The 21626-nt window shown below is 37.8% G+C and overlaps 1 protein-coding gene across 1 annotated transcript in view; it reads left to right on the top strand.

The window, feature by feature from the left end:
• The first annotated feature begins 665 nt into the window (after nt 1–665).
• spock2 (SPARC (osteonectin), cwcv and kazal like domains proteoglycan 2) overlaps nt 666–21626 on the top strand; it is a 91315-nt gene continuing 70354 nt past the window's right edge. Inside the window, exon 1 of the mRNA XM_055162667.1 lies at nt 666–893. Coding sequence (XP_055018642.1) covers nt 705–893 — 189 coding nt within the window. The 5' untranslated portion in view covers nt 666–704. The remainder of the gene's footprint in view (nt 894–21626) is intronic.

Raw genomic sequence — 21626 nt, 5'->3', positions numbered from 1 at the left:
CAACAGCACCGTCCCTCCTCTTCTGTATCTCTGCGATCCTGAAAAATCAATATTAATCAGCAGAAAGTGAAAAATGATATTCTTAATCCTTTTGCATCTGTTTATTTTTCTATAGCCTCATAAATCCTTTAAAGATACAGGAAAAAGATTAAAAAGGTCTATGCAAATACACTGAGTTTATGAATAGAGATAATAAATTCATAAAGTTACTTGCATTTTGTCGTATGAAAAATCCTAGAAGGCTAAGCCCGGGGATAGGCCTGATGAAATGGAATACAAAATCATTATTCCATTAATTTGCATTGTGCTGAAATGTTAGATAAGGGTGTTTGTAGACTATTATAACGTCTACTTGCACCATCTCTGACCACATATGTGCTAAATCTGGAATAGTTCAGCCTACTTGTGGTGCTTATTTAGTTTAAAACCTACAGTTTGTCTGTCCCACAGCGTCCAGCCTCACCTGCAGTCCATACCGTAGGTCCGTAGCATTGGTCCGTACCGTGGGTCCGTACCTTCCCCGGCCCGTGAGCCCTCCCCTCCCCGCCTCTCCGCTCTCTGCGCGCTCTCCCCGCAGCAGTGCGCTCCTATAGGCTAATCAGTTGGTAGTTTTATCACAGCCTCAGCATCCTTCCTCTCTCCCTCCTCCAGCAGCAGAGGAACAGCGACAGCCCGAGCGTTCACAAGTGTTTTTGACCGCGGCCATGGTGGAAATGACGGATATCGTGTGCCTTCTCGTCCCGCTGGTGATGCTGGTGGGCTCCAGCCACCAGACCGATGCGAAGAGCGTCAAAGAAGCGGATAAGACGGGGAATTTCATGGAAGACGAGCAGTGGCTGTCCACCATTTCACAGTACAGCCGCAAGATCAAGCACTGGAATCGCTTCAGAGACGTAAGTCCGCCGTGTCGATAGAGATGCGAGGTAATGCAGTAAGATGAGCTGACGGGGACGGGCGCCATGGAACAGACCCAGAATGGACACTTTTACACACTTAGTTTAATGTCTTTCTAAAAGACTCGCCTGCTAAAGGAAAAAACAAAACTTACAAGTGCAAACTAAATAACGCTTGATAAGTTAATTACGATATTACATGTTTGACAAAAAGTCTCTTTAGTGCTTGCAATAGGCTGCTAACCCACGTGTAAGGGGTTAAAACCTGTTTAGTTTGGTACAACACGTAAATGAGTATGGAAATAACAAGTTAGCCTACCTCCCTAGCTACCAACAATAGAAAAAGCTTGTTTACACGATGTGAGAATCCATGGTTCTAAAGGCGAATCATGGGATGAAAACTTTACGCTAAAATTTGATAATTGATTCAGAAATAAACATCATATTATGGCTATTCACAATTAGTTTGACCACTGTGTTATAAATCGATTTAAGGCTATATTCTAAAAGTCAAAAACAACTTGTTAATGTTATTTAATGGAGACACAGCACCCTATCCTAACCTAAATAACTAGCCTGAAATATATTCCCTCTATTTTTCAGAAGACATGAACAAAAATTAATTAAAACATGATTTGCAAACATATCATTATAATTAGCTCTAGTTTCCTATCTCCTCCCCGTTTCCTTGGTGATAGATCCTTGTTAATTACCAGCAATTAATGTTGCGAACCTGCTGCAATAACAGTAGCACAGACCCTCTCCATCACTTTGGCCTTAATATAGCTTACCACAGACCTGCTTTCACTTTGCTCTCTGGAGGATCCTCAAACAAGAGAATTAAACTATTAAACATTGGGGGGGGGGCTGATTGATTGAGGGCCTATAGTGCTAGCCTAGTACACTGATTCAACTGGGTTTCATTGGATTGATTAAAACCTGCTGGGTATGCAATGAGGATAAATGGCTGGTGTCTGTAAACCTATAGATGAATCTATGCCTCCAGCACTGGGAAATGATTACTAATGATCACAATAGGATTTGAACTGCAAGGCCGGATTATATTCCATGTGAATCCATTTGAATGAGTTTTAATTGATCTGGTGGCGCTTGCTGTAGCATGTGATGGCTACTGTTATTGGATTGGAGATGGAGTAATTGTCTTAGGGCTGCTGTTGGTTTTCAGATTCTATAATGTGAAGATGTCGGGGGCAAGGGCCAGATTTCCCTGTTGATTACTAGGGATGTAACAATAACCAAAATATTGTGCTATTGAATCTTCAAAAGTCTCACAATAATATCGAAGGCCATCACAATATATCAAGTTACAAGTCTATTTGAATTACTTTGTGTTTGAATTGTGCTATACAAATAAACTTGCCTTGCCTTGCCATGGTACACCACTAGATAAAAAAAAAAAGAGGACTACAAAGACCATGATCCTTTGGTGTTGTCAGTGCAGACCATGGATCTATTAAAATAACAAGACAGACTGCATGAAGAAAGAACTGTTAGTAAACATTTCAAAATCTTAATTCTTCATATTATAAAAGTACCAAAGGCTTTCCAAGACTTCAAAAAGAAAAAAAAGTTGCATATTTACAAGTTTGTAAGTGAAAAAACACAAAATAATGCAATAAATATTGAACCGTGAGCTGCATATCGTGAAAATATCGTATTGAGGGATTTTGATATTGTTACATCCCTACTGATTAAATTATACTTTGTCATAAAATATCCAAAAGTGTAAATTCACAAATGTTGAACCAGATATTTTTCATTATTAACTAAACTCAAGATCTCAGTATATTACAATATAATTTAGCATTTTAGAATGCTGTGATGTCACCTGAAACCTACCAATAGGAGAACAACATGTCTTCTGAAGCAAGGTGGTGAACCAGGCTGTTTAATGATAGGGATGTAACTATATCCAAATCTCTCAGTATGATATTTTCACAATATATATCTCACAGTACGGTATTTATTGGGATATTTTGTGGAGGTTAACAAAATATGAATATGCTACTTTTTCCCTTCTAAAATGCTTTGACAAGACTTTGGTTTTGTCATAATTCAAAAAATTAAGATTTTTAAAAATCTATATTGCTGCATTATAACTAGTCATTTAACCGAAGAGACTTATGTAATTAGATATATTGTGATGGCCCATGATGTTATTGTGAGACTTTTGATGATGAGATATCGCAATATATTGGTTATTGTTACATTACTATTTAATGACCATTCCTAAGGAGACGATGTTGTTTTTGACTGTAACAAAGGCGAAATACAATTTGTCAGATGGACGAAAGTTTGTTTTGGTCGAATACATTTCGCAGCTCATCCAAGCTGCTGCTTCAGTTCTAAACTGATGGATTCTACCTGGACGAATGAGGGAGTTTACACACTTTTTGATCGTAAGTCATCTCTACTTATATTGCCCTTCCCTGAAGTGTGAAGGTGATTGTGCAGAAAAGGGGTTAAGTGCATGGCTGCGATTAGTCAAAAAGTATGGCTGTGCCCTTTGGGACTGTACTTAGAGAGGTAATGAGACTGTGGGTGTTGGAGATTGAGGCAGAATTGTTGTGGGATTCAAAGTGAGCGGTGTCAAGCTAATGCATATACAGTATAAGGCTGTAAAAGCTGCAAAACGAACAGATGTGTCATCTTTAGAGATACTATTTAAACTTTGCTTATTATGGATGGTACGAGACACAATTTCCACAAGACAAGACAAGATATGAGATTGGGTCCACGAGAACGAGACAAGGCGAGATTTTAACATAATTTCTAATGATTTTGATTTCATATTTTTGTTTCCATTTTAGTACTGCTTTTTGGAATGGGAAGAGATGTAACTCAACAACACCTTTTTTTTGCCTAATCCAAATGTAAACACTTGGCAAAAATCTCACGAGATAATTTTTCTCATGTGTGCACAATCTTTTAGTGATTTTGTTTCATGAGATCTTGTACAATCCCTATTGCTTATCATATTCAACTCGTAATAAGATTGGAATAACTTCATCTACTAGTAGCTATAGCAGTGAAGAAGATAGCAGAGTTTCCCGTAGAGTTTATTCAGCCTATGTTGCTACAAATAATCTGTAGATATTATTAATTCTCTTTAAAGGTCTTACATTACACAAAGTTGACCCTTGTGAGCTTTTAGCCCTGTTATAATGCTGTTACCTCCTTAAAAACATCAGGAGTTCTGACTTTTCATTCACACGTTTGGGTAATTCTTGATTATTAGTCTGTATGTCCAAAGCTCAAAATGCTCTGTTCCACCTTGTGATGTCATGCAGTTGTAGTTTTGAAGTTTTAGACTAAGGTGGAGAATTTCACTGAGGTAGCATTGGAATTAGGGATGTAACAATAACCTAAATATTGTGATATCGTATCGTCTCACAGTAATATCACGGACCATCACAGTATATCGAATTACAAGTCTCTTTTTCTTAGATGAATAGCTATGGTGCAGCAATAGCTACATAGACCATGATCCTTTGCTCCCTGTCAGTGCAGACTACATGAAGAAATAACTGTTAAATCTTAGGTCTTTGGATTATGACAGAACCAAAGTCTTATCGAGGTATTTTAAAAAGAAACGTAGCATATTCACCATTTTGTTACCCTCCACTAAAAATCGCAATAAATATCATACCATGAGATGCATATCGTGAAAGTATCGTACCGAGAGATTTGGATATCGTGAAAGTATCGTACCGAGAGATTTGGATATCGTTTCATCCCTAGTCGGAATTGAAGTGCATTAGTCAATTACTAAGTGCAACACATTCACCATACAGGTAGATGTTAACTATGTTGCTATTGTCGTACACATTGTTTTGTTATTCATGATGCCGGTGAACAAAACCCTCTTGAAGTTAATCTCAGTACAAGAAAAAAAATAGAAATACTATGTAAACATTGCATACCTATTTTATTCAGTAGAGACAGACACATGAGAAAAATGTGAGAAGCTATAATGCATCTATTCGGGGAAAAATATCTTGTTTTTGTGATTTTTTTTGACAAGCATAGATTTGTGATTTTTCTTTTATTAATAGAGTTCTGTTCAAAGTTCACAATTTAAACGAGCCCAGAATAACAAAAATACTGAAATATGAACTGACAAAACTGTGCCTCATACAAGAACCACATTTCAGAACATGTTTGTACAGTTCTTAACTATAGTTAGCAGTTTTTATGCAGAATACAACAAGATATTTAGTTGTTTGTGGTGGAAATTATGGTACTTCATAATTGTAGTCTTTGAGAATTGCTATTTGCATCCATTCAAATTGCTTTTTCGATTGCGATTAATCTTGCATCCGTTTTATGCAGTAAACTTTGGTGCTTTGACTTCTGCAGGTCAGCGATGTGAAAAATGTTGGAAGAAAATGGCAAGGCTGAGGTGGCTGATGGTTCTTCTGCTGCAGTTGCATTGAGGTGGATGAGATTGTGAATTGTATAGCTGATAGATGGAGAGAGGGAGTGCCTGTATATGAAATGGCTGTCCCGAGTGTAATATAATGCAATGGGGACACAGCACTTATACAGAGAGACAGGTTACAAACGCAGGATCAACAAAACCAGCGTACTTGTACAAGGAGCACAAGGCCAGGGTGCTCTATCACACAGGATAATAGCAAAGATTAAGGTAAACAGTTAAGAAACTGGGGGTCTGACTGTAGGATCATGACCTTGTATAACATTAAACATCTGTATAACATTAAAGATTTCCATAACAGATAAGAGCTGACCGCATTTTTCAATTGCTTTAGAAAATGGCAAGGCTGAGGTGGCTGGTGGTTCTGCTGCTGCGATTAAATTGAAATGCATGAGGTTGTGAATAGGACTGACAGAATAATACATTTTGAAGTTCGATATATATATAGCACACAACACAAGCGCAGATTCAAACCACAAAAAACTATTCTAAATCTACAATATTGTTAAAAAACTCAATAAAACCACAATAAAAAAATAGCAGAATACCTTAGTACTTAGTATGCATCTGTAATGAGTTATAGAAGCTATTAATTCAAACTTTTAGGGCTTGAATTTTATCATATAGCCAAAAAATAACCACAAATTTTCTAGTAATGGTAAACACAATAAATACTGACCCCAAAAATATTGTTATATATAGTAATTATCATGACAGTCCTAGCTGCGTACCATATAGCTGGTGGAATAGGAGAGAGAGTGTCTTTATATGAATGGCTTTGGCTAGAATGACAGCTGAATTTTCCAACTGCTTTAGAAAGCTAGAAGTTGCTAACTACTGAAACAGCCAAGCTAAATGGACCGTTTTTAACAGCTCTGAATGCGCTTGCCTCACATTCAGATGTAATCCGCTACCTTCACTTTCTCCTCAGTTTAACATCAAAGCTCCAACATCAGCCCCCAGCTCTCTATCCATTTCATAATGTGCTCTATCTCTTTTAATGATCATAATTCCCGGAGGTAATTTCGGGGCCTGTGTGCGCGTGGATTTGCCGGCGTTTACACAATCTTCTCTGGATTCTGTGGAGACCGTTGTGTGTGCCCGTTTGTGTCAGCCGCTTGTAATGAAGTGTTAAAGGCCATCCGTGGTGGTAGCAGTGTCTCCGGTGAAGACGATGGTGATGATGATGAGAGGAGAAACATCAGAGGAGCAAGCTAGAGCATGGACCCGCGGGATTCACCAACGGAAGGAGCTTTGATTTCAACCGGCTGTCGTAGCAACAGCAGCCCTCTCCGTTACACTGTGGAAATAGAGCATGTTTCACTGGGAGTTTGATGACTCTATTCGCACCAGTCCCGCTTCAGGCTCATGGAAAATGTGGAAAGACTTTTTGAAAAACCCATTTTAACTCTGCAAGACTGACAAGCTTGCCAGCGCATCTTTTGGTTTGACTTTCTCACATTATTTTAGGTGTCAGAATTTGCATTCAGCTGGCTACCTGATAAGATGAGCTCTGAAACAATAGAGGATGTGTTTCTAAATTTGACACCTCAACAAAATACCAGTTGCTGTATTTTGTTTTGAAACTACTTAACAAAATACAAGAGCCTACAAATCTGGATGTTAGCTTATATTCTAAATGTTGTAGCTAAACTCTAGTCTAGCCCTTAGATTGTATGAAAAATTGGACTATGCAAGTGTGACGTCACCCATAGTGTCCAGCACCACTGAAATGAAGCTTACGATGCTAGCAGTTATAGGAGCAAAGTTGGAGCCAGGCTCTGTATAATGAATAGGATTTTTTCACAGACACAATATCGGGAAAAAAAAACAGGATTGTGTAGAGCAGGTTAATCTGAACATTTTAAGACCAAAATGACAAGGCTCACAGCAGCAGTTACAGATAGAGGGACAACAATATCCCAGTGTAAGTCGGTAGGAGCCAGGAGAGCCCGCGTACAAACTTCTTATTGGTCCATTTACACAGTCTCTAGTCTAGCCATAGCCCTAATGTTACCAAAATTAAACTAGATCCTCATTTGAGCTGATAGCGTATATGCTTCTTAAAATTACACCCCAAATTGATCCTGTACTGAGCATTTTTCTAGGTATTTTTTATTTTTTTTTTTTTTTTCATTACAAGTTTTGGAAATAGCGTTAAATTTATGTTTGAAATATTGTGTAGAAAATATTCTGAACTTGTACTACTGGTTCAATTTGAGTGTTTTTCATTCATTTCAAAGATGCACAACGTTCACATTTTATTTTTTAATTTTAGTCAATAATTAGCCTAGCATAATGGTGGACGGTGGGTAATGGCAGAAAATTTATCTCACAAGTTTCTTTAAAGGTGCACTATGTAACCTTTTGGTTGTGGGTCGGTCATCTGCTCATTTCTGTGATACTCATGACGATGTACAGCGCTACCTTCAATTACAGATTGTTTTACTGCTCAAAAATACCCAGGAAAACTGACATTCTGACTGTGAGCTCTCCATAGATTTGACCTGTAACTTGGTCTGATTTGGTCTCCATGAAGATGAAAAAGGTTTTACATATGAAGGTAAAACATTACAAAGCAATAACACCAGAAAAGTTACACAATGCAACTTTAAGCCAGATCACAATTTCGATTGCATTGCGATTCATGCTGCATCTTTATAATGCCTTTAACTTGTAAGTAGAGTCATCTGCTTGTTTTGAGAGTTCATGCTTCATTATAATTGGTTAATTCCAACTGTCATTCACTCAGAGCCATAAGGAAGTTGACCAATAGGAGTGAGTGGGAAAAAGTGCCTGTGTGAGCCAAGAGCTGCATTAAATTAAACCACGATTGGATTTTTATCACTATATTGCGCAGCTCTAGCCTAGCCATATTTCAAAAGGTCAATATTGCTATGTGTTATTCTCTGCCTATTTATGAGATACAGAAAATCCAGCACGAATGTTGATTTTGTTTGTGTTTACAGCTTCGGCCACCACCACCCAGAACCCCAACTCCTGCAATACACAACAACGGGATAACGGCCACATCTGAACCAAATTGAAAGTGAAAATAAGTGCAACTGTTTTGGGAATTATCTAGCTGATGCTTATACCACAGCCAATGATGCACTTATAGGCTTTTCACATTTCATAGATGGGTCTAAATTAAAAATGACTTGCCCATTCCTCTGAGAATGCCACATTGAATATTAATTTTGCAAGTAATAATCAAAGCAGCATAACATAAAATAGGACTTTTTCTTTCCCCATGATATGACATTAAACACAACTGTCTAGCATTTATTTATTACGGCTGTTTCTATTGTTCAAAAATACAGTAATTCTTTTTGTGAATAGCATTGCCTCTCCATAGATCTGACCTGCAAAGTAGCTTATAGTTGTCTCCCTCGTGATAGATAGGTTTAATCTCTACCATGGAACATCCTAGACAAAGCAATAACATTTCTAAGACAAGCAGGTGACAGACAACACCAGGAAAGTTATGCAATGCACCTCTAACTACATCAAGAAGTAATTGTTATTAAAGGGTCACTAAACACCAAAATCACTTTTTCTACTGATTAGTGTGTAAATGGATCTAAAATAGAAATGTATACCTATCCCTAGCCTTTTTTTTTTTTTGGCATTTTAGTGCATATTTGTTAAAAATCGGATAATTGGGTCAAAAGCCATGTCTGTACCGCCCTTTTTAGGATCAACTAACAGTCTATGGGCGGTACGTGAAGAGCCCCTCTTAGCTCCGCCCCTACCTGGCACCGCTGGTCAACACGATGTCCCACCGTGTCTGGAGAAAAGGGAAACGGCGTAATCCAAGCACAAATGTCCACTCCGTTTCAAAGTCTGAAGCGCACCAGTCTGCGCCATGTAGAATTGTTATGGCAGTCGGCTGTCAATCATCACTCCAGAGCCCGCCCCACACCCACTCCCCCCAACCCGCCAGTCACCTGCCCACTCTAGAGGATTTTTCAGATTTTGCTTATGGGCAGAGTAAAGTTTTGGGAGGGTGTTTAATGGCTCTTTAAGCACTTTTAAATGTTAATTCTTTGGAAAAAAAAAGTATTATATTTTGTATTTTGTCAGCCTCACAAAATATCGCAATAAATATAGTAAATACCATGAGATACATTACGAAAAAATTATCGTAATGAGAGATTTGGATATTGTTACATCCCTATACACGACCTGAGATACACACCAACCAAGTGCACAACACAACAGGCAGCAAGCACACTATAAATATTTCACTTTCATTCTCTGGGTAAATGTAAAAGGCGGCTAGCGTGCGCGATTCAGGACAGGGGCTTTTTGACGTCCAGTAAAAATACCTAGCATACCTCCATTCAATCTTTTTGGCAGGATGACAAGGCAGTTAGATTCTACAGTTAGCCTACAAATAACAGAATGGCGTACCTTCAATCCCTTTAATCTGACAGGTGCAACCGCCGTTTCATTCCACTAATGCACCAAATCCTGCGTAAGAGAAAATACATGCTCACAAATCTGCAGTAGTGTCAGAGTGCTAGCATTCATATCATTAATAATACAGGGTGCGTCACGTTGATGAATTCTAGTGTTTGATCAAAACAAACACAGTAAATAAAGATGAGAGAAAAATGTTCATCTTAAAGGTGCATTTTGTAACTTTTTTTGCTGGGGGTCTGTCACCTGCTTGTTTCTATTGATATGTCATTGCTCTGCCTGGAAAGTTCCACAGTATGACATTAAACAGCTCTACCTTACATTTATTCAATTACAGGTGGTTTTATAGCTCAAAAATACCTAGAAAAACAAGTGTTCTGGGGTTGCCTCTCCATAGACCTGATCTGTAACTTGGTCTGGTGTAGTCTCCATGAAGATAGAAAGATACCATACCGTGAAACATTCCAAATGAAGCAATAACATCTCCAGAGAAAACTTACACAATGCACCTTTACCTTTAGTAGGGTTTTTTTTTTTTTTTTTTGTATCTCTTATCCCAGATGATTAACTGGTTTTCTGACTTTCAAGATGCTTTTTTTTTTTTTTTTTTTTAGTTCAAAGGCTTTCCTTTGGAGTAAAAACATTTAACTTGATAACTTGATTCAAGATAAACATTCCCTTTCCCCATTTGCAGCTGATTTGGTAACAAGAAAATAGCTCTGTAATGCCTTAAAAATAAGTTATAAAATGTGACAAAATGCCCTATTCCTTACTTCAAAATTCAAAAATCGAATGTGAAATAAGTTAACTAACCACTAAATCCACTTTTTCACTACCAAACTCTGTATATTTAGTATGTTTTAATAGTATTATCTAATATTCCTAGTCATTTTGTGAAAATTTTAGTGCAAATAAGGTCATTGTAGTTTTCTAGTCAGAACACCTAAATTTTAAGTGTGTGCTGCCTCCCGTGGCCATTGCAATTTCAAGTAGTTGGTGACATCACAAAAGCCTGCCCCCATTACAGCCACTACAGGGAAAAAGGGAAGCCTTCAATTAAAAAAAACAAAAAACCCACAAACATATGTATAATAACTAAGTAGAACAAGAAATGGTCTATTTAGTTCAAAGCTGCAACAAAATAATGCATTTAGACCACAAAGCTGACCATTTGATACTGCAAATGTTAATGTAATAATTTTGATATTGCAACTTGTGTTGTCATGATACTTTAATCTCAAACTTGATTTAGAGAAAAAGTCTTGATAACACAAAAGTTATAAACAAACAATAAAGATGTCAAAATTAAAAACAAATCAAAGGAAAGTTTAAAATGTGAATACCAAGTCACATTATTCCTCATATTTTCTTTAGTTCCTCCTCTCTGTTTTCTTTAAAGGTGCATTGTGTAACTTTTCTGTGGGGGGCACGTCAAATACTTTTCTTCCTGGAGATGTTATTGCTTTGTCTGGAATGTTTCACAGTATGGCATTAAACCTTTCTATCTTCATGAAGATCAAACCAGGCGAAGTTACAAGTCAGATCTGTGGAGAAGTAATCCTGCTGTCTGTCAGAATGCCTGTTTTTTTAGGTAGTTTTGAGCTATAAAACTGCCTGTAATTGAATAAATATGAGGTAGAGCTGTTTAATGTCATACTGTGGAACATTTCAGACAGAGCAATGACATCTTCATAGAAACAAGCAAGTGACGGGCCCTCCACCAGAAAAGTTAAACAACACACCTTTAATCCACAGGCACTGCCCAGTTTAGCTGCTCTATTTGAAATGTGTTTGTGGGAGGAGTTTACGTGTTTAGTCCCACTTTAATACGTCTCCATGTGACATTCCCGGATTGCAGTGTATTGTATTTATGCAATCATTTCTCCAAAGCACAAACCAGATTAGCATGACTGTGATGTAGTTACCAAAATAGCCCACTGGAATCCTAATACGACTCACAAATACCCCGGGACAATTAGACGTCTGCTGGGATCATCACAAATGGAGGAGTTGTCTATTTCCTTTCCACTACATTAGAGTGTTTCGTGCATGGCAAATCCAATTTACTTTGTCTTATGAAGCCAAATCGACGCCTTTTTTGCCCTGTAAAAATGACGCTGTCCATGAAATTGCCAAGCTCTGAAATTGGTCTGAAGTTTTATTTCTGCACATTCAAGATAAACTCAATTATATGTCTCAGTATGGATGATGATACCAACATGGCCACGCAGCTACGCTAGTTAGTCGAATAGCTCAGATGTTATTGGGATTTTTTGTGTTCCGTTGCAGCATAAATGGGCCCCTGGTTTATGCTGTGATTTACTATATCATCTCCCACTACCATAAACAGACTGCACTGCTCTGTCTGTGCTTGGTGAGTCCTTATCTAAAAAGCAGCTCTTCAGTTCAACCAGGTCATTCTTCTTCCGCCTTGCACCTGTTAGCCCAAGAATGTATATTTAATGAGGAGAAAACAACATCATCTTCCAAGAATGTTAAAAATGCACGATGTCAAAAGCATGAAAAATGTTGACAATACTGACAATAATAGATGATGGAGGCTCCAGAAAGAATTACTTGATGCCGTGCGGTGTTTATAATTCAAGCAACGAGAAAGAATTCTACTGCATGGCAAAGTAAAAGTACCACTCGAACACTTAATTTGCATTAAAATTAGTGTTGGCACGATACAGAAATGTTAAGCTTGTTTCAGTACTCAAGAATAAGCATGATTCTTAATACCGATTCTGATACCACAATGATAATAAATAATAAAAACACTCTTTCTTTAGACAATAGAATGTAATTTTCAACATTAAATCATAGTACTTTCTTTTATATTCCCATGTAGTCTTATATCTTTGTAATCCCTCAGTGGTCCAGGTAGGTTCCATAGTGGTCCATGGGCGTGTACTAGTCTATGTGCTCTTATACTTGTTCTGATACGGCTCAAGATCATTCTAAAGCTCTTCAGGAAAGGTTCCATGAATGTGACTTTTTTAGAATGAATACCTGCCACCTTTTTTGTAATTTGCCCATGACTGTACAATTACAGTAATGCACTGCTCACCTCCTCTCCTAAGCAATTACTAATACAAAACTTGTTTGTCTGTATGAAAATGTTTTTGCTTTGTCTGTAATATCCCACAGTATGGCATTAAACACCCAATTACAGGTGTAAAAATAGCTTGAAAAACAGATTTAAACCGTATGCTGTGGAACATTCCAGGCAAAGTAATATAATCTAAATCTAGAGTTGCAAAACGTAAAGGATGGCATTTTTGAAGCAACTGAAATCCTGTCTTGTTCTGCCTGAAAGCTGATCTGTAGATTTGTACAAACATGCTCTGAAATGACTCTGGTATTAGTTTGTCAGTTCATATTTCAGTCTTTTTGTCAAGTCTCCTGGACGCGTTACAAAAGTGAACTTTTGGACTTTTGAAGATCACATTATTAAAGTTGCATTGTGTAACTTTTCTGGTGGACGGTGCGTCAAATGCTTTTCTTCATGGAGATGTTATTGCTTTGTCTGTCATACTGTGGAACATTCCAGGCAGAGCAATGAGATATCCACATAAACAAGCAGGTGACGGAGCCCCAACCAAAAAGTTACACAGTGCACCTTTAAAATGCAAATCTTTGAAAATTTTCTAAAATCATGCAATCCCGCATTCATTTTCTAAACTGTCAACAGTGTTCACATTCAGTTGAAAATAAACAGCAGCCATCTCACCTGCCTACATGTTATTCGCATCCTTTGCACGGCACAGAAATCATATAATATGCCTCGTTTTCCCATGACTCCACTGTACCATACGCAGCATAATAGTAGATAATAGCCTCTGTAAAACTGCAGCCAAATCCCCCATTAAGGACTATCCAGATGAAGGCTGCCTGATTATCGCGAGCCATGGTGTTCCTATCTCACAGGCACTCATCTCCGCAGAGCTCCACTGTGTTACAATAGACCACTACTGAAGCATGACGGATAGAAATGATAATAACAGCTTTTCAGACAACCACATTAGTCCGTCTAGTTACACCAGATGCCAAGTTCTTTACCTTTCTGTAGGGTTAAAGTGATAAAAAATTTAAATCAGCAATATTAAAGATGGGAAATTGCACTTATATGGCGTATTAATTGTTAACTAGGGATAGGGCAATAAACAATAGTGTTGATTATCGTGATAAAAAGGGTAGGCAAAGATATACATAATCGCCATTTTATCGCCAAAATGTGTAGAAAAAAAATACTTATCCATCATGATCTCAGCAAGGTCATTGTTGTTTTCACTTATAACGAAGTACAATTATATTAAAGTAGTTTAAACATGGAATGTATTCATAACATTAAAATTATAATTATTCATATCCATAAAGTTTCTCTTCATTATCTTTATTCGTAATTATTTTGTCCATGATAATAGTGACACCAAATGTTAATATACAAACATATTTAAATCACCATGTTACCTTTTATTGTTTTGAAAATGTTATATTTGCCAAAATTATTATATAATATATATATTAAAATGTTTTATTAGTTTCAGTTTTATTTTTGCTGCTCTGAGTCTCTGCTGCCTGCGCAAAGTCACTCCCTCTTCAGAGTCCCTCTTCCCTCTCCTGCTAATGAGACTACGCATAGCATCATTATATCCTGTTTTTTTATTTAATTGTATGAAAAAATTGTTGTGCAGGCGCATGAGTGCCGTAGGTTTGTTTGTATTGCTAACTGTATGTCTGGTTTGAGAGGCATCGCTAAATTACTCAAACATGCATGGATGACGTCTAAAAGCTTTTCAGGGATGTTTTTGATGAGGATAATTATAACATGGTAGAAAGTTTCAAGAAGTCAATTTTACATAATACCCTTTATTTAAAATATTATTCAGAGTTAATTAGAGAGTTATTAACCTCATGGTAGAAGCAATGGTGTACAAATTGTGTGAGAACCAAAGGGTAAGCACCAGAGCATTTGCTGATGTTGTGAGGCTAGACACTTTTTGGCCACTGCAGTCACAGTAATGGGATTGGTTGCGACAAGAAGGCTGCTGGGCATAAAAATAACTAAAACCAATTATAAAAAAGACAAATATGTATAAAAACTAAGTAGAGCATGGTCTGTTTAGCTGACTGATACAACAAAGCTGACCATTCAATACTGCAAAAGTCAATATAATAATTTTGATATTGTGAGATTTGGATGACTAGTGTGGACATAGTAGTCTAATCTCAAACTTGATTTAGATACTGAGGAAAACTCTCGATACCAGAAAGATGATTAACAAAACATTTATACAATAGAATATAATTTTTACTTAGTTATTACCATATGATCATAGTAGTCTTGTAGCCAGGCTGGCACCACCTAGTGCCTCTGCTCAATTTCATTTCTATCTAGGCAACTAGGTCAGGAATCAAAATACAATAGACGGTTTGCAAAAACCCTGGAAGTGCAAGTTCGGGCACCAGCCAATCAGTGAAGAGTGATAAGATAAGATGTGCCTTTATTAGTCCCACAGTAGGGAAATTCCAGTGTTGCAATGCGCAATTCAAGAACAGCAAGAAAAAGGTAACATGCAATAAAACAGATAATAAATAATGGCTTAAAAATAATTTAAAAATAGACTTTAAAATAGTTGCACATAGATATAGTTGAATGGCACATGTTCAGTGTTAACAGTGTTTGTTGTACAGTCTGACAGCAGCAGGAAGTAGTGTTGTCAACGATTCCCGAGATTGAGGATTTAAAGCCGGAACAAAGAGAATATTTGGTGAATTTCATCAAGGGGAAAGACGTTATTCGTCTTCTTCCTACGGGATTTGGGAAAAGTTTAATATAAAAGTTAGCCCTGTTAGTGGCACATTACATATGTGACTACCAAATAGCAGCGATTGATTAAATGATAAAAAGTACCTGCCTACCATCGAGCAAACAAATTCTAACACACAGAATCTTGTACTTCAGTTTTCAACTTTGTCATATGTATGATATTGCTTTCAGTTTCGATACCTGTTCAAATGAGTATCTACAGTATTTTTTTAATATAAGTTAATATCTGGGTAGCACCATCAAAATAGGGAAAGGAATCACAGGGGCCCTCACAATTCAATACAATTTTCGATACAATTGTATAGCAGAAACACTGGTAAAAGATTTTTAAAAGTACTCTTGGTGATATAGCGATACAGCAGCTCATGATAGCAATACTGTATAACCAAATATAGTATCACGGTATGTTGATATTTCGATATTTTTGCACACCCCTACTTCAAAACATATTGTATTTTTCCTGTTTTTGAAATCCGGGATGTAGTTGTTGAGATTGGGTATTATGGATGGCTTACTTGTATTGGGAGCACTACACTGGCAGCACTAGCAGGGACCAAGGTGGGCTGTAATTCAGTGGGGGAAAAAGCACCCTTTCATCATAGCCCCCGCTCACACTGCTACAGCTGCTGCTTCAACCCGCTCCCTCACTCTCTCTCTGCCTCCCTTCCTCTCTTTCTCTCTCTCTTTCCTTCTCTCTCTCTATCTCCCTCCCTCTGTCCCTCTCTTCCTCCCTATCTCCATCTCTCCTTCTGTCTCTCCCTTCCTCTCTGTCCCTCTCTTGTCTCTCTCTCTCTCTTTGTCCATCTCTCTCTCTGTCTCTTCCTCTTTTCTCTCTCTCCCTCTTGCTCCCTCGCTCTCTCCCTCTCTCCTCTGCAGCACGCCACAGCTGAAGAAGGGCACAGGTGCTGCAAGAAGAGAGCCTGGATTCACACGGAACAGGCAAATCAGCGCAGGCTTGGCAACGTGGAATATCTGAGTGGAGTTAATAAGAAAGTGCTACCGTGACAGCTTGTACATGTCAGGAATTTCCAGCGTTTGTAGGCAGTGATGGGAGGAATACTTTGAAAATGTATTTAGTTACAGAATACTGAATACTTCAATTAAAGGGCCCATATTAGGCTATTATTTGATCTATCTGATGTTATAATGTTGTTTTCCTCATCAGAAACATACCTGCATTTTAACACACAAATCTTTCAAATTTAGGCTGATTTACTTCTCTCCAACAGAAAACCGCCTTGTGATGTCATAGATATATAGATAAATACTTTATTTATCTTGAAGGAAATACATTTTTCTGCAACAACAATATTTATTGTGTTTACATTTTCTCAGTTTACATTTTGTAAAAGTGTGTAGATTTTGAGTCATTTGTTGTAATACATTAAGATTTGAGCTGTGGAAGGTTGAATAACTAACTTCTATTTCTATTTATTGGTTTATTCTGCTATTACTTGCTGCAGCTCAGGCCTTTTGAAATGGTTTACTTGGATTATTGTGGTAGTTTTAATATTATCTTTTATCATTATATTTCTCTGTAGCAATATATATTGCTTCAAATTTTGTTATTGTGACAGGCATGAAAATCTGACTCTTTCATGCAGTGTTTTCCTGAGATGGTTAGTGTATTTGTGTTTGCTTTATTGCTTGAATTCAGTATCAAAGGAAGAAGGAAATAGAACATTGCTCATGACATCATTAATCAATCTATAATTACACTGTTTTTCTTGGCCCATCATCGGTTATCAGACATGAGAGCCATAGCATGAAATGGGGAGAGAAGGGTTATAGACAAATAGATCAAATGGTCAGAGGTGGGAATCGAACCAGTGACCCCAAGGTGATATGAAACGTGTGTAGTGCCCTAAACCACTGCAACCTGGCAACACAATGCAATCTATACAGAAATAACTCTTGAGTCGCCTAGAGGTCTTGTGCAGTATGTAACTTTTTGATTGGGTTGTCACCTGCTTGTTTCTATGTAATGTTCCACAGTATAACATTAAACAGCTCTGCCTTACATTTATTCAGTTACAGGTGGTTTTAAAACTCCAAAATACCTAGAAACACAGGCATTCTGACTGTGAGCGGGGATGCCTCTCAACAGATCTGACCTGTAACTTGGTCTGACTTGGTCTCCATGATGATAGAAAGGTTTAATGCTATACTGTGAAGCATGGAGAACAGCATTTAACGCACCCTCCACCAGAAAAGTTCCGCAGCGCACCTTTAAAATACTGTGTTCATATAGTTGTTCATAAATTCTTCAAACAGGGATCCAGTGGCACCATATAAGAGCTGTAAAGAAAGCTGCAAATATATAGCCAGCATTCCTTTCCACATACTGCTTCGCTAACCTCTGCATTTCTCTATTTTCTATGCATGAATTTGTAAGCCGCCGTAACCTGCTGCTGTGCTTGTGGGAGCTGGCATTCCAGGGCTGTTTGCTGCAAAGACCGCGTGGCATTCAGGAGCCAGCGTCTAATGAGCTCTGAGCAGGAAGGCACCAGCGCATTCTTCTGCATTAAACTCCATTCTACAGCTCCTCCAGACAGCCCATCATCTGCTGTTAAAGATGCACTGTGTAACGTTTTGGTTGGAGGTCTGTCAGATATGCCATTGCTCTGCCTGGAATGTTCCACAGTATGACATTAAACAGCTTTACTTAACATTGATTCAATTGCAGATGGGTTTATAGCTCAAAAATGCCTAGAAAACAGGCATTCTGATTGTGAGCGAGATTGCCTCTCCACAGATCTACCCTGTAACTTGCTCTGGTTTGGTTTCTGTGAAGACAGAAAGGTTTAAAGCCATACTGTGAAACATTTCAGACAAAGCAATAACATCTCCGTAGAGAAAAGCGTTTGACGGACCCTCCACCAGAAAAGTTACACCACGCACCTTTAAAGGTCCCATACTACACAAAATTGACTATTGTGAGCTTTAAGGCATGTTAGAATGTTGTTCCATCATCAAAAACATACTTGGAGCTCTGTTTTGTTTCATTCACACATGTTTGAGTAACTCTGCTTTATTATTCTGTTTACATCTCCAAAGCTCAAAAGGCTCTGTTCGCCTTGTGATCTCATGTAGTGGTAGTTTTCAAGTTCAACAGCCCCTTTTATCTTTAGTTCAGTAGAGATGTGCGTGAAATCATCCACATGATTCCGTGAAGGTGTATGGATTTTAAAAACATAGTGGAGCACTTCTTCTATTACTATGTGACATCACAAGGTGGAACAGAGTTTTCTGTTTGAGCAAAGAACACAGCCTAAATTTGCAGAGTTTGTGTTAAATATGTGTGAATGAAACAAAACACAACTCCAGGTATGTTTTTGATGAGGAAACAACATTATAACAATCAAAAAATATGGTAATACGGGCCCTTTATTCTTCATTTTATAGCCGTTCCACACAGCCCATCATCTCCTGTTAAAATCCACAATACCAGATTACAATGGGTGTAAGTGCTAAGTACAGCTCTTGATTTGAAAATGCTCTGTGACCATTGAAATTGTAATGGTGATGTGTGTGTGACTTGGGAGAGTTGACATTCAGTTGGACAGGCAGCTCAATAAATCAGAGGCTTTTCAGGGCTAACAATAAGTCTAAGTGACGGTGGCGGCCCCTACAGAAAATGCCACACAAACGCTGGCACCTCTGGACTGGCGCCAGGCTGAGTCAGAGCCAGCGGGAGGGCGGCAGTCTCAGGTACAGAGGCTCAAACTGGGCTGGGGGCAGTTTGGAGTATTAAGTGTGCAAGGGCCTGTACAGTAATGGAGAGGAGTAGAAAATTGCTTTGAATTTCAGATGTTATGTAAAAAAATTGACGAGACAGTTTCCACAAGATGAGACGAGACACAAGACTGGGTCCACGAGAAAGAGACAAGACAAGATTTTAACATAATTTAATGTAATTAAATTGTAGGGGCGGGGGGTTCCAGCTTCTCGAGAAATGTAACTCACCAGCGCTTAACCCTTTTTTGTCAAATCAAAATGCAGCCACACACACAAAAATCTTTTATTTCATCATTCTTTTTTCTCGTGCGCAATTTTGTCCTGTGAGATCTTATGGCACGAGATCATGCCCCATTCCTGGTTGTCGAGATACAGTTTTAAAATGTCAGTATTATACTTATATATACAGTTGATACCAATTTCATTACCTCATGGATATAAAAAGACTTCATTTTTGACAATAAAATAGTAGTTTCTTTAATATTACCATATACAGTAGGGAAGCTGCACTGCTTTGCCAAGGACACTACCAGCTCAATCCATGTTACATGACCAATGGCATCAGAGGTTATAATACTCCCTACAACAGAAGCTTATCTAGGCTTAAATAGACAATGCAATGTGTTGAGCAACCCAAGTCCGTACTTATGCTGAATAAATTATTCAGGACAGTCTCCTGCCTCACCCGAGCTACTTAATTTATTCTACAACAAAATGGTCTCCAAGTTCTTATATGTATACATTTATTTCAGTATAGATATTTCAGTATAAGTGGACATAGCTAACTCATTAGCCACCGCGTTCCAAATAGAAAGTGAGCATGGGCATGCTTCTGGCTCCAGTTCACTTTGTATTGAGAAATTGTCACCCGCTCTCTCTGTAACTGCTGTTGTCAGGCTCCTCATTTCAGTTTTAAAATGTTCATATTAACCTGCTCTAAATGATCTTAGTGTTTTTATTTCACTATTTTGTCTGTAAATCAAGTCTTATTCCTAATATGGAACTAGGCTCCAAATTCGCCCATATAACTGTAAGCCTCAGTGAGCTTCACATGACTGGAAACGAATGCTATGGGTGACGTCACACTCTCTTAGTCCACTTCTTTGTACAGTCTGTGGGTAAAACTAATTTTATCCTTCTTTTTTCCGTAAGATTTGTTATGCCCAAATTAACATACTAACAAATTGTAAAACATTTATTTGATAAATAATTCACGACTAGACTCTCGGAATAAATCATTGTATTAGTTTTGCCTTTGTAATAAATATGAAGTCTTGACAGACATAAAGGCGGGAACTGAGAAAGCTGTTAATCTTTACTAGAAAATAAATTAATACTGCTGTACATACATTATTATCTGACAAAGAATAAGGCCAGCAAAGGTTAAGTTGGAGGCAATTTGCTAAAGTTTCATCGCCCTACATTTCTGGAAAACGACAAAAGAAAGCGTACTATAATTTCACAGGGTATCTATATAAAAAGCAATAGAAAGATGATATGTATTGGAAAACACAGGCTCAAAGTCCTTTCTTAGACCCAAAAGAGGGATGAGTCTTCACTGTTATTGGCACGGTTGACCAGAAGCACTTAACTCTTCATTGATTTTAAAGCTATTTTTTCATCTCACTTTTAGAAAATCACGCCGATGATTCAGCCTTGGTAGATTGCTTTTGTTTATTTATTTTTTATTATTTTGCACAAGACAGACATCAGTGCTGTACCTGATATATTTGTAAGTCTCTCATTCGATTACACAGCTTTTGATTCCCTTGAAGTGTAGTCGATTCTTATTCTTTGTGTAGCTCGTACCAAGCCAACATTATTGATTTTTGATTGGTGGACAAGACGGCGTTCAGTTGATGTGGTCTTTCCAGTGAAGTGTGAAGGGTTTGGCTGTTTGTAGCTGCTTCTCTTGTGAGTTGTTTTCCCAGTAGGGGGCAGAAGTCATGAGGGCCTGGTTTTATTTATAGATAGTGGCTTGAAGGTTGGCGTTGAGTGAGTAGACACAGAGAGTTTAGATTTGATTCTGATTTCTGTCTATGTAATAGTATATATGCAGTGTTTCCCATTAATACAGGAGTAGGGGTGTGCAAAAATATCGAAATATTGATATATTGTATCGTTTATTGTGACGATACAGTATCAATAACATGGGCTGCGGTATCGATATATATCGCCAAGAGTATTTTTTGGTATATTTTTCCAAATTATTTTGTTACAATGCTACAGTTTTGTTGCTTGTTTAGAGGAAGGAAGCTCATTTATGCAGCACATTTGA

The sequence above is a fragment of the Boleophthalmus pectinirostris genome, unplaced genomic scaffold (genome assembly GCF_026225935.1).
Source record: "Boleophthalmus pectinirostris isolate CB_2022bp ecotype Guang Dong unplaced genomic scaffold, ASM2622593v1 HiC_scaffold_5, whole genome shotgun sequence".
In the NCBI taxonomy this organism is placed as follows: Eukaryota; Metazoa; Chordata; class Actinopteri; order Gobiiformes; family Gobiidae; genus Boleophthalmus; species Boleophthalmus pectinirostris.
Note: the sequence above shows the minus strand (reverse complement) of the source record. Positions and strands in the feature narration are given on the sequence as shown.